A 17,824-nucleotide genomic window follows, 5' to 3' on the forward strand; every position below is an offset into this window, starting at 1 on the left:
TGGCTGTTTTGTTTGGTCTCAAACAATATGAAATTTATTTATTCATCTTTCAAATCAATTTAAATGCACAAGACATAACTCAAGAAATAATTAAAATGAAGTTATGACATTATATTCAACTGTCACAAAGCTTTCTAAAGAATCAGTTTTGTCATTTGAATGATTTGTGTGCTAATAATACATCTCTTTGGGTTCATATAATGCCATCTTTGGGTTCATATAATGCCATCTTTTGCCTAGTTTTTTCCAATTTAATATCATTTATGAAACTGAAATTATATTACGGGAACAATAATTAATACGAAATTGAAAGAAGAATTATGATTTCACCGACATAAAGTTTAATTACTGTCAATTTATGATGCGCATTTTTCTAGCATTTCAATAGAACAAGAGACAATGAAATATAAAATCAAGTTATATCCAGATCAAAATACAAAATAAAACTTTTCATAAACATAAATGAAATATGAATACATAAAAAAAAAATATATAGTAGATTATATTAACAAATCTGATTTTGTTCTATGGCTTTTCTCTCTCTCTGTGGTAAATAATGTATTTCTGCCTCTCTCTCAGTGTTACATAATACATTCTTGTCCCCTTTTCGGTGGTATGTAACCTTGACCTTGAAGCGAACCATCCGAAACATGAGCTCTGCACGTCATCTCGATGTAGTGAACATTTGTGCCAAGTTTCTCTGAAATCCTTCAAGCAGTTCAAGAGCGGACACAAAACAAAATCATATGACCATTGACCCCTAAGTATGACATTGACCTTGAAGTGACATAGAATCTGAATAGAATCTCAGACACGAACAGAAAGAAATAAATTTGCATATATGTTCTTCAGAAAAGAAGAAAAGAAATGATATTTAAGTAGAAAAAGACATTTGAACATGCTTAAAAATGAATGTCCATGACAACATCAAACATTTCAATCAACAAGACAGTCAGAAAGTCTTACCATCATCATATCTGATTCCATTGTCGATCCTCCTACAACAACAACCACATTTATCAAGTTTGATTTTAGTTACCATTCTACTAAAACTGATAAAAGTGTTGATCTAACAATAGATAAAATCACTGTTTCTAGTGATAATTTCATTCAAGTGTTTTGTTCTAGTTCCTTTATCACCTTTTCTCACAACTGTACTTTCGGTTTTGTAGTCCATTTGCTGGCTTACTGTCACATTAGTTTTTAAATTACAAGAGGCTTCCAAAAAAAATATTTATTTTTTTTTCAAAAAAGCCCAGCAACCATATTGTATATAAGATTTCAGTTGAAAAAATACATAATTGGGATAATTTTGTAATTCAATTTCTAATGATACTATAAGAAACGTTGACGTGAATATTTATCATGAACAATAAGTTTACATGAAAAATTACACATGTCGGATAAAATTATCAGTCATTATTTTAGATAAAATTACTATCTTACAATCTAACTACATTGTTACATGATAAATAAGTGATTAGCGCGTAACAAGGATGTTGACATAATCATGTTCATTCACAATGTACATGATTTTATGTTAACTGTTTTATTCATTTAAGAAATGTATTCATTTTTTGGAATTCATTCCGCAAGAATTCCAACAATTTCCGCATGAATTCCAAAAATAATTATTTAATTTTTTTATAATTATTTACATGATACTTCTAAATTTGTGAACATTTTTTTTCTTTCATAAATTGCTCCTATTTTGTTGTATTAAAATTTAGATGCTGCTTCCTGGTCTGTCTGTCCCCCTGACAGAATAACTGTGACATCGCCTAAGGAATGTTCTCCGAGAATGTGTGTGTGTGTGTGTCGTAAAAATATCGGCACATTATCACTAAGCAGCATTATTATCATGACTTTGGCCCCTTTCCCCCGTTGTCATAACAATTTTGTTGACCTATGATTGCATACTTCATCTCAATAACTAATAATAGAACACCAAATACAATAAGAAATTTATGATTTATATAAAACAGAAAAGACTATAGCTTTAATATTCTTAAAATATCAGCATATGGAGAAATGTTACACTTAACTAGAAGACCCAACGACTTGGATGGGCGAGTGGCCCCACTATCAACTTCATTTGAGCCGTGCCATGGGAAAACCAACATAGTGGCTTTGCGACCAGCATGGATCCAGACCAGCCTGCGCATCTGCGCAGTCTGGTCAGGATCCATGCTGTTCACTAACAGTTTCTCCAATCCTAATAGGCTTTAAAAGCGAACAGCATGGATCCTGACCAGACTGCGCGGATGCGCAGGCTGGTCTGGATCCATGCTGGTCGCAAAGCCACTATGTTGGTTTTCTCATGGCACGGCTCATTTTATGTTTTAGATTATGAAAATGTTCCACTGATTCTCAAAGCTTGGGTTTTTTTTATACTTTTGTATCATATGCTTTTTTTAAAGTCTGAATTTTCAAAATTTTGTTTTTCAAGTTAGTCTTAGTAACCTTTAGTGCCATCTTCGGCTTTTTAAAATGAAATAAGTGCCTGAACCACCACTTATTAGTCTATTTTTCACTGTAAAAGTCTTGTAGACCGACCTAAACTCTTGGTATATTAATCTGTATTGTTTTCCTTGCTTCATACAAAAAGCATTTTTATTACATTGTAAAGATGGTTTTCTAATTCTAACAATCTAACTGCACAATACCTTTGAATAATACAGTCAGGTGCATTATCATTATGCCGGTAAAAAATAGTAACAAAAGGTAACTTTTTTCTTTCTTTTTTTTGTGCTTATATATTAATAAGTCTATAGCTGAAACAACACAATAGCCCGTGGGTATAATATTCATTATAAACTTTATTTCGGAACTTTACGAGCGATAATGACTCCGGCACCTGCTTCCAGTGCAAATGATCTTGTGCAACGTTAGCTCTCATTAATACAGAATTATTTAACATCAATCGGACGCTTATGAAACGTACCCTAATACCTCGACTAATTTCGACAGAAAAATAATCAGCTAATCACTCTTCAAAAAGAAAATATAGGGAGTATAACAGCCAGCAATAAACATATATTATATTGTCACATATCTTAGATCGATCAAATTCGAAGCAACTGTTTTCACTTAGAAATCTTGCCGGTCTGATATTCATATATGATTCAAAAGAGAAGGATTTTTATATGATCTTATTCAAGTTTCCTATTATCAGTAAATCGTTGATTAAAAAGGCGGCCTTCTCTTATAATTTTGTGTCCATCTTTTTATATTCGAAAGCCCCTGCAGTGTTTTTATCGACTATAATAATAATTTTGTTGTTTCTGATGATAAATTGTGAAAACATTTAGAGGATTTTACTAGGGAAAAAGTCAAGTGTTCATTTTGATTTTATCTCTGTGATTTATTTGAAGAATTTTTTTAATGATGGATATCCGTACAGGCAAAGGGGGACAACTCCTATTAATTCAATAACTCAAATATTCAAGTATTTTAGAAAGATGTCTAACTTCATGACAATTGTTTTTTGCCAAACCTTAAGCCACTCCACCTCTCTCCCCCACCCCCACCCACCTTTCTTAAAAAAAATAAAATAAAAATGAATTACCTTTTTTTTTTGTTTTAAGTATAAAATTTCATATTCTTATAAAATCTGCAAAAATATATCTGTGAAAGGCATCTTTCAATTGTCTTAAAAAGGGGCAACTCTCAACTTTTTGGGACTAAAAATACACTGTATCTGGCAACATTAACCCACACATCTCATACTCAAAGTTCATATGCTTTATAAACATTATAACTTGTCAACTATTAATCACATTTTTTTAAAAAAATATTAAACTGATGATAATAAGAAAAAAAAATACTTACACAAACATAAAATTCCATCATCTAATTATTCAAAACGAACTGCTTCCAATGTTTTTTTCTGTTTATAAGCATGTTCTCTACCAAATAGTACATATTTCTTAAAGCAATCAAGAAAACCACAATTGATAGACAATATTAATATCATACTGAAATCCCTTTTTGAAACTGCAAGTTATTGGCGTTTAATAGCTGATCCCTGCAGTTAGTAAATTAAGCCAATATAAATGGGCATAAAATCGCACTGATGCTATTCATCCACCTATTTCTTTATTCAAACCTCTGTAAAAAGACACTCTATAAAAATTTTACAGCAATAAAACTGGGTAGTTCATAACTCACATCAAACATGGAGAGAATTGAAGAAAACTGGCTCCCTGACAATAATTTTATTTTCTTCCCCTAAAAAAGAAGCTCTTTTCTTAATTTTTTGACGAATAAATTCATTTTGTCCAAAATTGTGTTGATTAGAATCAAATCTACTTTAGATATATGTAAATTAGCGACTGCAGACTTGCGGTAATACAACACCAAACTTCAAAGAATTTCAATATCTCGAAAAATAATGTTATCGCCAGTGAATAATAGTAAAACAAAATTGTTAGATACTCGCCAGCTATATCACAGTCCATAAAATTTATTAAAATTAAGACGTCAAAACAGTGCTGACAAAATATTTATATTTAGTCGTATTCAGTTTCGTTATTTTATGAGTACAATTAAATGGCAATTTATTCACGCTTTATTAAAGAGATTTGTGGTTTAATTTAAACATTTCTGTACCATAAACAAACTTAAGAATTTTTCAATAAAATAAATAAATTAAGATAATTGTCTCTTCTAAGCCACACCCACTTTTACCCGTAAAGATGCATGTACTATTTTTAGCTCTACCAATGAGTCTGACACTATTACTTACAACAAACACTGAAACTAAACAACAAAAGAACAACTAAAATAAAAAAATTGAAATAATTCAACATACCTTTAACTTCCATAATTAATGATGAAATGGTTTCCATAGCAATCAGATGAAATCGAGTTAAAACCAAACAAAAAAATCCTTTTTATCTAAATGGGTTAAAGTCACTTCAATTTTTTTTCTAGAATGTCTTTCAAATATCAAAGAAATCTCATCTGCATTAATAACAAATGTATAATTAACACAAGTCCATCCCGGTGCTGCAGTATTAATAATTATATAACATTTGTTCAATAAAGCATAAATTATGCTCCTGAAGCAGTTAATCAAACTTAGCAGAAATGACACGCTGTTCTACGATTATATTTTCGAGTACAATAATTTTTCCTTTTTTTAACTTGGTCAAGTGACTGTCGAATATTTAAGGAAGCATTAATTTCTTGTCATCAGCGTAGAGATAGGGCTCGACGATATGAAACAAGAAACTCGAGTGAGTAAATACAAGCTTTGACAATTGTGTTGTATACGTTGACGATAATAGATTGTTGTTGCGACATTTAATTCAGGGACTCAAGAACCGCGGCCCATTTTGATTGTCTGTGCTGATATTCGATTACAGCTAGCGGTTGGGTTGGCCTTGCGATAATGATATCAAACAAATTATTTCCAAATAAAGAGTGAAAAATTAAAGTTCACAAGCCTGCACTTAACACTATTGTCATCCAACTTAAACAAATTTACATTTTGAATTAAGCGTCTATTTAAATCTCTAAAATACATAAGTAGACAGTTAAACAATATCGTAAGGACGTTGCTTCCTGTGGACAATACCAACTACTTGATCAGACAGAGAGATAATCAGGTAAACGTTTAAAGTTCCCTCTTGAAGGATTTCGCTCTCTGGAAGGGGTGCTGTACTTTTTATCTACCATAAAATGTTAAAAAGTAAGACTAAGTTTTACACAGGAATGGCAGGTGCTTTCTTAGGCAGAAAGGTCAAAAAGTCCTGGCTTAAAAAGTACTGTTCTTTCTCTTAGTTTTATACTAACATTGTTTCAAACATTTACACACAGTTTATTTGCAGCTGAATGAATCTATGAACCATTGTTAGGTGTGTTGCACATAATTTTGTTTGGTTACATTCTATGCTTTCCGAGGGTTCTTAAAGATCTGATTACATTTCATTGTCACAAAGCACAGGTGGACAGCCTGAGCCTTTTCCCTGGTGTTTTCTCATGCCATGTAGGACCTGGGGGTTACTCAGACAAAACTAGAAAGACTGAAACTGGCATGTGCGTCAATACAAAGGTTTAAAGAAAATCATGGATGCAGACATATTTTATTTATATATCACACAGTATTCTCAAGAATATTTGTAAAAGTATCAAAATGGACAACTTGTGAAAATTTCTTTATCCGTTATACTAATGTATCTACATTTTTTTGTTGTTGAAAAAATGTTCCCATCAGCACCCCTGGACACACCTCAGAATAATGCTGTCATGAAAACAATATATTATAGCAAACAATTGAAAAATAAGATCAAACTTTAAAACTGACAAAAGATCACAAACGCCATACATTATGTATTATTTAAACAAGGACAGTCTCAGGAATTGAGAAACCGATATGTTCAAGGGCTCGTCATTTTAGTGTGTGTCTGCCCACTTAGGTTTCATATGACTTCTTCATTAAAAATACTTGTTTTGTGAAAAAGAAATTAAACAATTATTGACACTGTATTTTATGTCATACTTATCAAATAAAGAAATTACAATATAGCATTATTTTCAACTTTATAAATTACAAAAAACATTTTGGAACAGAGAATCTTTATGCGTTTTGATGGAATCATTTTAGTGAAGGATTGATATTACAGATGTCGAGTCCAGATTGAAATCTTTAAAAAAAAAAAATTATTTTTGCAAAATTATCATATAAATTCATTCTTTACAAATTTTGCGAAATTTCACATCAGAATTCGCATCATCATATTATGCAATCAGGACAATACAGGGCTATATTTCATTAAAATTTGTTTGTGATAACATAAAGAAAACGTTTTGACAATTGAATCGGCACCACCTTCTCACAACAAAAGGATTGCCAAAGTTATAATTGAAATCATACACCAGAAACTGCGACACAATGATTATTGTTTGCCGTACAAGACGGTCTCTGTATTCCAGCCGAGGACAATATGGTAGCGTCTTATTTCCCACTTGTCGTAACAATTATACCTTACTGCAGCGTTAACAATACCTCGTTGAATGTATAATTTAAAGAATGATATGACAATCTATGAATATAAAGATTTTTATCATCTAAATAATGCACAGGTTAATTTAAAAGTCACGCTGTTAATCACTCGAGACTGACAGGGTTTTGTTCGGGAATTTTCAATTACGAAATCGTTCTCTCGTATAACAATTATACTGCTCATATGTGTCGTAAAATACATTGTATTTTATGTAAATAAAATGCAGATGGAATATAAAATCTCTTTACAAAGAAGTACAATCTTATCTTCTTTTGAAAACAATTCAAATTGGGATTCAGTTTTTGCCATACATTTATTTGACCAAAACAATAACATCACAATTACTAGAATAACTAAATCTAAATTAATAAAAAAGATCACCTAAATAATTAAATGAGCTTCTGTTTAAATATTTATATATCTATATCAAGACAACTTATTTAAATTCAAATTACTGGCAGTAGTATTTATATGTAACAAGGGAAATAACTTGCTATGTCCTGCAAGCTCCATTACACAGCTTAGCTAATTCTGATTGTTCCTTTAACTAAACTCAAAACAAATCCCACTCAGTTCCATTTTTTTCTGCATGTCTAACTAACAAAACTTTCGTACAAATCAGTCACACGACATCAAAATGACTGGTAAATCTCCGAAACAGACAGTTCAATTAGCATACAATTAGTCGTGCAATTATCCAATTTTGATAAAAAAATCTTTTCCAATCACCACTAGACAATGCTGCCAGTTTTTCTAAGAATTTTCTCGATTTCCCTGCCATATTTTGAGCTGAACGTGATCCCACTTTGACGTTATCACTAACAATAGTGATGCTCTATTATTCTAATTTTTACCATAACTTGATAACAAAGCCTCCCCTTAATTTGCTCTATTGTTTTTCGCAATTTCAGACTAAAATAACTACTAAGCTTCTGTACTTCCATTCAAGGGGTTTTGTGGTCGCTTACTTTAAATCACTTCCCTATTGCATCGCTGGGCTCGAGTCTCACTCAGGTCATGATGTGTGGAGGCCATCCTCTTAGGGTGCAGAACACCGGCCCCATGCAGCTGAAATAATACCTAGAGGGGCCAGGTAGTCTTCCTTCCACCATTAAAGTTATCAACTAAATAGTGTCATAATGACTTAAAACCTAATAAAACACATTCTTTCATTCTAACAACAATGTTTACAGCTAGTGTTCAAATTTCAATGCAATTTTAATAACATAAGCAAAAAGGCAGTTTTATTCTAAAGGGCTTTTAGCTAACTTGGTGGGCAGAGAGACCCTCTTGATGTTTGAGTTGGGTGATATGGGTTTGATACCTGTGTGGATGATGATTTCAAGTTTTTCAAGAATAAAACTAGAGTTACAATATTTATTATAGATTTATCATTTTAATATTATATTGATTTAAAACATTATTTGTACTATTATTTTGTTTCAATAAAATATACTACAAGGAGTACTGAATTCAAACAGCACAATTCATGTAATATGACAAAATTACCTAAAATTGCTAAAAATGAAAAATGTGAAAATTACACTTAAACACGGGTGGTAAACGCACAATCCAATTCCTGCCGGGAATACGCTTAAAATGGGTTGCGCAACGTCCGGTGCTGGTGTTGCGCATAAAAAAGGACGAAATTGAGGTATGTGAAGTTATGATTTTGCTTAGTATGAGACAAGAATAAATTTTCTTGAAAAAAGCAAAATGCTATTTGACACAACTATGATAATACATCATATGTGTAAAATATCTGGTTTGTGATTTATGATTCGGCTCTATTATCACAAAAACTCAGGCGACACGAAGCGTGAAAAAAGTATGAAATCAACAAAAATGAAAGTTTCTGACCTCATATGCCTAATCTGAGGACATCTGATGCTTTATATGATAACTCAACTGATATGAAGTAACAAATATCAAAATTATTTGCTTCAAATCCTGCTTACGGGGACATAATTGAAAAAAAAATAATCGGGAATGGGGTTGCGCACCGGGAATGGAGTTGCTCGTATACATCATAATGTATATAATGTATACACGCAACTCCATTCCCGGGGCGCAACCCCATTCCCGATTATTTTTTGCCAATCTTTCCCCCAAAAGCAACATTTCATTCAAGTGTATGTAATATTCATGACTGTTTTACACGTGCTTGATCATTACAAGTGTCACATTTCCAGAAAGAAGGCACAAGAGTTAGAAAATTTGCATTTTTCATGATTCCATACTTTTTTGACAGTTCGAGCCAGCAGAGTTTTCTCGATAACAGAGCTGAGTCTTAAATTAATAAGTTGGTATTTCACACATATGATGTTTATTCATTTTTGTGTCGAATAGCATTTTGCTTTTTTTTTCGAAAGCACTCGTAAATGTGTCATTTTAAAAAAAGCAAAAACCCACCTACCTCGATTTTGTATATATTGATGCGCAACACCAGCACCGGAAGTCGCGCAACCCATTTTTAGCGTATTCCCACTGGGAATTGGATTGCGCGTTTACCACCCGTGTTAAAGGAAACATTGAGATTCAAGCTCACAAAAATGAAGGTCAGACAATTACTCTGTGGCTAAATGCTCTTTAACTACTGAGGCAAGGTAGACTTGTGTATATATAATGGTTATACTTTTAATAGGCTGATTTAATTGCATACCCCCCCCCCAATTCTCAGGTGAACAAAAAAGACTAGTGGTATTTTCTGGAATAACGTTACTGACTTGTGCACTATTACTATCAACTATATCATACATGCCATGCATTATACAACTGTCATTGTTTTTAGTATACAGCACTTCTAAAAAAATACCCCCCTACAAAAGGCATAATATTTTTCAAAAGCTGACCAGTTCTTGCAGGAACAGTCTTTGTAAAACAAACTTAAAGAGATTGCCCTGTACTCCTACGCCTTCATATTTACAAAAATATTATTATCATCGTGTTTTTTTACCCAAATGTCCTTGAGAAAGAATTATTCATTACGAAATAAACAATTATCTTCAAGTACTTCTGATTTGTTGTTTTCTGTGGCTTTGGTATTTCATTCAAGAAAAATCAAGCACAACCAAAGGGCTCCGATGCTTAAGTATTTTCACACGTTCTGGGGCTCCCAGACTCAGAATATCGCAGAGCACTTCACACCTAAACGGATATATCATGATAAGCTGTTTCCTTAATACTCAAAATAATGAGCTCTATTCAACTTATTAACTCAACAATTCAATTGTTATAATGTTTCAATGACAATCTTCAAATGCACGAGCAATTATGCCCCAAGTGCACAAGGAGCTCTGTGCTTGAAGTGTTTGACATTAATTATAACTATACCTACATTCTGTTTTTCACATAGAATCCAAGAAGGAAGTCTTTAGAACAATTACATAGAAAAAAGCTGAAGAAAAACTGCGATAAAAGTCAAGTTGTGCTTCTCCGCGCAGTACTTCAGTGAAAAAAAATTGCTATCAGAATGTTTTTAATAAGATGTCAGCTATAACAGTTGATGAATTTATTTTTTGGAGAGTCAAATATTATTGTAATACCCCTTAACATAAAACAAAACTTTGGGTTTTTTTTCTTGTGGTTTTCGTTTTGGCAAAAAAACATGGGCAGGGCTAATATGTTATCAAATTAAACAAGGAAACACTGTCACCATTTATTCCCCGAGTAAGACGTCATTGTGAAACATTTCTACTGATCTTAAATGTATCGAAGACAATCTCCAAAATAGTTAAATCAGCAGCAATTTGCCAAGAGCTGACTCCAAACTGACATATCAATGTCTGATCTTGTAGGATTGGTGTCAAGCAAGCATCGCCAGGCAGACTTCTCCTTGTCTTTTGTCAGCCGAGAAAAACAACTTATTGTATCGTAAATCAATCAATTCGGCCTGTCAATGGACAGTCCAACAATATTTGCGGAGAAGAACAATTAGAGAAATGCAAATATTAACGCAGACTTTGATAAAGCATCCAAAAATGACAATAGCAAATAGATGTCAGAGGCTTGTGAACACGAGCTGTTCGACATGTAACCTTTGATCCTGGGATCATTCTTTATCCCCCGTTCCTAACACTTATTTATTTTCATCCATCTATTTTCTTCCTTCTTATATCGGAATAAAGACACCTTATATCTGTTAACACATTCTGTATCTTCTCTGTATCGCCCTTTTGTTCAAATATGAGTCACATTCAAAAAATAGTTTATGGCAGAAAAGTTATTAATATTATATGTAAATTACAGGTATGGCTGAACCATCTTTAAATATTCTTAAACATTCTCATATTACCAAATACAAAGCGCCAGTATCTAAATAAAAAGACTTTTTAGTTTCATCATGATTCACTTACTGATATATTGACTATACAAAATTTACTTATTAAATATCATGATAATTGGTGACTACTTCCCTATGCACAACCCAAATGCAATATTTGTTCTAGCAGTTTATCATTGTATACCATAACTTGTGAAGAAGCTCTCCACACATCCTTGGGTATAAACGAAAGTATGAGAAGCTCTTCACACAGCTAACTGGAAGAAGAAATGCAAGAAAGTCTTCACACTGCTAACTGTGGCAGGGGAAATGCCAGCAACTTTGGCAGGGAAAATGCAAGCAACTGTGGCAGGGGAAATGCAAGCAACTGTGGCAAAAGAATCCACAGGGGAAATGCAAACAACTGTGGCTGGTGAAATGCAAGCAACTTTGGTAAAAGAATCTGCAGGGGAAATGCAAGTAACTGTGGCTGGGGAAATGCAAGAAGCTCTCAACAAAGCTAAATGTGGTTGGGGAAATGTAAGAGGCTAACTGTTGTAGGGGAAATGCAAGACGCTTTCCACACAGATAACAATAGTAGGAGAAATGCAAGAAACTCTCCACACAGATAACTGTGGTAGGGGAATTTCAAGAAACTCTCCACACAGCTAATTGTGGTAGGGGGATTGCAAGAAACTAGCCACACAGCTAACAGTTGTAGGGGGAATGCAAGTAGTTGTCTACACAGCTAACTGCAGTAGGGGAAATGCACAGCTATCTGCTGTAAGGAAGAAACAAGACACTCTCCACACAGCCAAGTGTAACAGGGAAGAGACAGGTTCTTCTCATAGTTCATCTGTCTAAAAATCACTTTTGTGTCAAAGTTACATAACAAAGTTAATAGGAATCAACAAAGGTCACAAGAAAAAAGCATGAAAGCAGCAGTCACATCAATAGTAATTTTATCCTAGTCGTTAAATCTAAAATAAAAAATAACACATCGGATATTGATAATATCGGAAGGTAAAATTTCAATCTTAATGATATACAAATAATATTATATACAAAGTGTTTGTCATTTTGGGTGGCCTTTTTTTCTTTTTATAAAACTATTGAGCGTAGGAAGTGCGAACAGGATTACGTATCAAAATACCATATTAGAAAGTGATTCATTTGTTTGGGCTTTTGACAGTGAGAGGTAAATTTTAATACAGTCCTCACAATTTTTCAGTCTAAATGGATTAAATCGCACAATGTATAATGTCATTCATCCCACAATGCCGTTTTTTGAAATCGAAACTCTAACCAATCGGAAACGTACCAAAAGCTATTACTTTTGGGTCTATTATTAAAAGCAGCATGTGTCGCTAATAGAAATGTAATGATTTTACACACAATAGACGCTGATGACTTTATTAGCGCATTGTAAAAAGCAAATCCCCGTATTGTTCTCGGAATAATGATTCTGACCTTTTTCTCAACAGCCGAGGTGAAGTGCGTCCAATATTTTGTTTGAAGACTGTAGAATAAAGCCTCACTATTTTATTACATTCTTATATTCAATGGAAGAAAATGGAATATCCCTGCTCGTATTTTTCCCTAGATTGGAAATATTGTTTTTTTTGATTATGAAAATATCAATGTGGCTGATCACAATAGAGAAATCGCCGGGGATTAAAAAGTTTTTTGTTATTTAGCCCTGTCTCAATGCACAGGGCATTGTTATCTGGAAATTGAATTCGTTGACAATATTGTTTGGCGTTGTTCGATTAAACAAGTGAAGTTCAGTATTATTCGAGACAAAATAGGCAGAAATGCGCGAACTGATTGCGACCGATACAAACAACCGTCAAGGGAATTTTAACAAATGAAACTACAACAAATGTAGAAAGTGACTAAATTAAGTGATTTTTTCGTAAAATATAAATTATTCTGATTTTTAAACAGTTGACACGTGACTGTGTGATCTTCTGACCTTTTTATCGAACTTGATGAAATCATATCATACTGGCACATATAATTTTTTCTTTTCAAGTTAAAAAGAAAATAAAATTAAAGATTAAGAATGAAAATGTTAGAACTGATTTTAAAATTGTTAACATTTGAAGGAAGTTTGGGTGTTTTCAAAAAGTAAAGCAATATAATTCTCTTAATACAGTACCAAATGTATTTTCATTTTTTGACTCATGACAGAAAAATGCTTTATTCAATGCAGATTACAGCAAAATCGTGTATTTTTCACAAATGATCAATGTATCTTTATTGTCTGGTGTAATGAAATGAGTTATCCCTAACCGATTAACTCATTAAGAACGCTAAGTTCATCCTACTGTTTGAATTAATAGAATCATTTTCTACTAAGGAAATTACTCGAATTCACACCCGCATTTTTCCAATACCATTGTCAAGTACAGGAACGTGTCAATAGTACCGTCAGATGTCACAACGTAAGACTCCCTGACCTTGTTACACCATTATAAGTATCACTACATTTACAAGTGCGCAAACCAGACAATACAAGTGTCAAATAAAGGCGTATGTGACCTAGTGCAGAATCTGCTAAATGCGTAATTAATTCTTTAAATAGAATCTCTGAAAAAAAAAAAAATATTTTTTATGCAAAAGCAGACAACACCAAACAACAGTTTGTGTAAAACATTGTAATTCAATTCCAATCATTTAAGATAAAATGAGCATTATACTTTAAATAAATTTAATCGTGAATTGTCAAATAAAAAAAAACCTGATGACATAAAAAAGGCTTCAAAACGCAGCATATCAGTGTAACAATGTCTTAAGATCCCTGGACTACTTTGGTTGGCAGATAAAACATTTCACTTCTAGATATGACACTAGACAATGTCAATGGGGTTGATACCTAAATTGAACACTTGGGATTTGTATGGTAACCAGTATTGTTATCTAACAAACAATAGTCAGCATGATTAGAGAAATTGCTACTGTACCGACTGGTTACCACAATATGCCCACTGAAAATGTGGAGTAATGTCCTTGCGTGGGTCTGTCCTTATCAAATGAAAATTTACTGTGTTTTTTTTTTCATTATTCAAATGCTTTAGATGGCCTGGTAAAAAAAAAGCTATGGTGAATAAAGAAGGTGAGTTTGCATCAAACTAGGATTTATAATTTCTAAAATTGGTGTAAAAGTTTTAAATGAAAACACTGAATACATTTCTCTAACAGCATAAATAAGAATGAAAACAATGAGATCAAAAATGATATCTCCTTAATGTCGTTTGCTGTCATCAGTGTTGAACAGAAGCTTGGAGAGCTCTTCACTGTAACAGATAAAGGGAGATAATCTAGAGATAAGCAATCATTATATGAAGTAGCCAGAAAGAAGAGAGCTGTATATAGCAGGTCTGGTTATTGTAAAAGAAACAGAAATAAATGTAAGAATACATTAAGTGCATTCATTTGTCAAAATCTTTCAACATAGTGCATTTGGGGTTTCCCTAATACATCTAATAAATCAAGCAGAGAGGTTAAGTTCTGGAACTAATGAACTGATGTCTTTAATAGAAGAGATAGTATGTACATGGTAAAGATTTAGAAAGTAAATATATAATATTAAAATAAAAATATTCTTCAGAAAAATAATTTTTTTAAGTCAGTCTGAAACTGTGATACATCACAAACAACAAAACACAATTCTCACAAAATGGAATTGTACTGTTTTAAAACAATTAAATAAAACAAGTCATTACTTTAACTTCCACTCACCGGTTGTTCATTGTTTACACTATAATTCCAAACGAGTGCTGTGATTTTAACTATCTTTAACTATACTGATAACTCCCATTCATAGAACTATATCAAACTGACGTATTACAATAAATTCATCATCACTTATACAACTGCCATATCATTTCAAAAATAACAATCGTGCCAAGTGAAATAAAACTTATCTTGTACATTCTTCTCTAACAATTTAACATAACAAAACATTATCTCTGATACACTATCCATTTTCTTCTAATCTACACCCGTATTGACCTATTAGAGATTTCTACGGATTTTCTGCGGACATTTTTCCCAACCAGGATTGAGGATATGATTGTGTGCACGGAGATTAGGGAATGCCGGAGGATAAGCCCCTTGTTTCTGTTGTTCCCCGTTCACGACCACTCATACTCTAAAACCCTTAAATGACTTTCATTGTTAGATAGCCTGACGTCTAGACACAAGCCATATCTTAATTTCAAACATTTCGAAAAATTGATAACGCATTTGTTTTGTGTATTCAAGAATTACGTCCACCTATATCAAGCTATTCTTAAAATTTGCTGCATTAAATTTGAAATAGAACCTAATACAAAGAAGCTCTTGACTCTGACATTAAGATTCGTGCACCTTATTTTTAACTTTCTGGTTATTTCCCGCTATTAAAGGTATACTAGACTCAAATTTCATATTTGAAAATATGACAAATTATTAAATAAAGTTTATGTAAACATAAAATTTACAAGTTTATTTTGTATAAACAGTACTAAGCATTAGGTTTAGAATAGTAAACACTTAGTACATGTAAGGCATAATCCTGTATAAATTTGTACTACCACTAAATAAACTGGAAGTTTTTTTTAACAAATGAATATGTTACTGCATGACATTCAATTATGAATATAGCTGTAAATACATAATAAATAATACATTTAGTAAAGTTAAATACATTTGAAGAGGATTTTCTACATTTCAAGAAAATATCTCGAGATGAAAAATTAGCACTGGATATCTTTAACCTTTAGCCTGCTGGCAGCAACTGATTCTGTCTTTGCGACCAGTGTAGACCAAGATCAGCCTGCACGTCCGTGCAGGCTGATCATGGTCTGCACTGTTCGCTATTCAGTCAGTAAATTTTCAGTGAACACCCCTTTGAATAATAAATGGTATTGCCCAAATTAAATGATGGACCAGTCCATTGTAGAAATTTAGCAGGCTAAGGGTTAAACAACATAATCACATAAATAGGGTTGTAGTAACAAAAGGCAAACTTTAGATTGTGACATGCTAAACCTGCCTCTTTTGTACAAATATTCACTTTTATTTAAAACTTACTTCAGCTCAATCTTAAACTAATGTAACTGTACATCAGAAAAGAATAAACACAAAAAGGTCAGCAAGATAGACAATTGAGACCAAAAAAGAGCTCGAAGATTTGTTATCGCTTAACATGACCGCGCAATAACGGCAGTATTATATCCCGCCACCCCTAGTTACAGCACAAGATTTCGCTATTACTACTCAACTGTGTTTGATGTGTCAACACACTAAAGAAATGTAGGATTGAAAAAGTCAACAATAACATTGTTTTATCTCGAACAAAACACTTTACCCACTCAGCGAGACAATGGAACTTCTTGTTTAAAACTCAACTGATCTGTCTATATACTTTATTGCTTTATATTTCTAAGTACAATTGAATTCATTTTATTATGAAAAGTTTTGATTTACAATGGTACTCAACGCAGACAATCTAAGTTTTTTGCATTGCACGCACTTACGTTTATTCGTTCTTGAACGATAAGTAGGCAATTTTTCAAGACGAATCTTTGAACTTCAAAATTAACTTTCAAGTTAAGCTCTAAAGGATTTGCACATTGAATTGTATTTCTGCAGAACTGAACATGTTTAACATAATGACAAAATACAAGCTTTCTGACTCAAACAATAGCATTTTTTAAGCAACCGGTTTTAACGAACATTTTACACTTTTTTTTGCTCTTTCAGTGTCAGGTATGTACTTTATATAAAAGTCTGTTTAAACAAGAAGCTTTAAAGTGTCTCCTTAACAACCATTAGCATTTTTACACAGTCTCAATGCTTTAGCCCTTAAACATGTCTTAAAGATATCTAACGCATATCTTTCACTAAAATAGTTCATTTTTTAAAAAATACTTTAGAAGTAAAATATCCTCATCAGATGAATTTAACTTGACTGTGTTTGTAGAACTGCATCCACAATTAATTGTCAGTATAATATTTCATTTATTAACAAGAGCTGTCTCCATAGGATGACACATGCCCCCGATGGCACTTTGAATGAATAGTTATCGCCGATGTTCGAGTTTAGGACCTTTGACCTACGGACCTGGGACTTGCGCGCGACACGTCGTCTTACTGTGGTACACATTCATGCCCAATAATTTTAAAATCCATGCATGGATGACAAAGATATGGACCGGACACGCCCATCAATGCACTTTCATGAAATATGACCTTTAACGTCCAAGTGTGACCTTGACCTTTGAGCTACGGACCTGGGTCTTGCGCGTGACACGTCGTCTTACTGTGGTACACATTCATGCCAAGTTATTTGAAAATCCATCCATGGATGACAAAGATATGGACTGGACACGAATGCACTTTCATGAAAAATGACCTTTAACGTCTAAGTGTGACCTTGACCTTTGAGCTACGAACCTGGGTCTTGCGCGTGACATGTCGTATTACTGTGGTACACATTCATGCCAAGTTATTTGAAAATCCATCCATCGATGACAAAGATATGGACCGGACACGAAAATTGAGG

The 17,824-nt window shown here is 33.0% G+C and overlaps 1 protein-coding gene across 7 annotated transcripts in view; it reads right to left on the minus strand.

Moving 5' to 3' along the window:
- Positions 1 to 17,824, minus strand: part of LOC123537036 (transcription factor Sox-5-like) — a 164,471-nt gene that overhangs the window by 95,756 nt on the left and 50,891 nt on the right. Inside the window, exon 1 of one of the 7 annotated variants that reach the window (XM_053528985.1) lies at positions 15,016 to 15,160. The exons of 3 other annotated variants lie outside the window; for them this stretch is intronic. In XM_053528985.1, the coding sequence (XP_053384960.1) occupies positions 15,016 to 15,026 (11 nt within the window). In that variant the 5' untranslated portion in view covers positions 15,027 to 15,160. Of the gene's footprint in view, positions 1 to 966; positions 989 to 3,831; positions 3,971 to 4,813; positions 5,235 to 15,015; positions 15,161 to 17,824 lie in introns of those variants that run through there. 3 more of the 7 variants (XM_053528990.1, XM_053528987.1, XM_053528992.1) reach the window with 3 other exon arrangements.

Source organism: Mercenaria mercenaria, chromosome 17 (genome assembly GCF_021730395.1).
Source record: "Mercenaria mercenaria strain notata chromosome 17, MADL_Memer_1, whole genome shotgun sequence".
In the NCBI taxonomy this organism is placed as follows: Eukaryota; Metazoa; Mollusca; class Bivalvia; order Venerida; family Veneridae; genus Mercenaria; species Mercenaria mercenaria.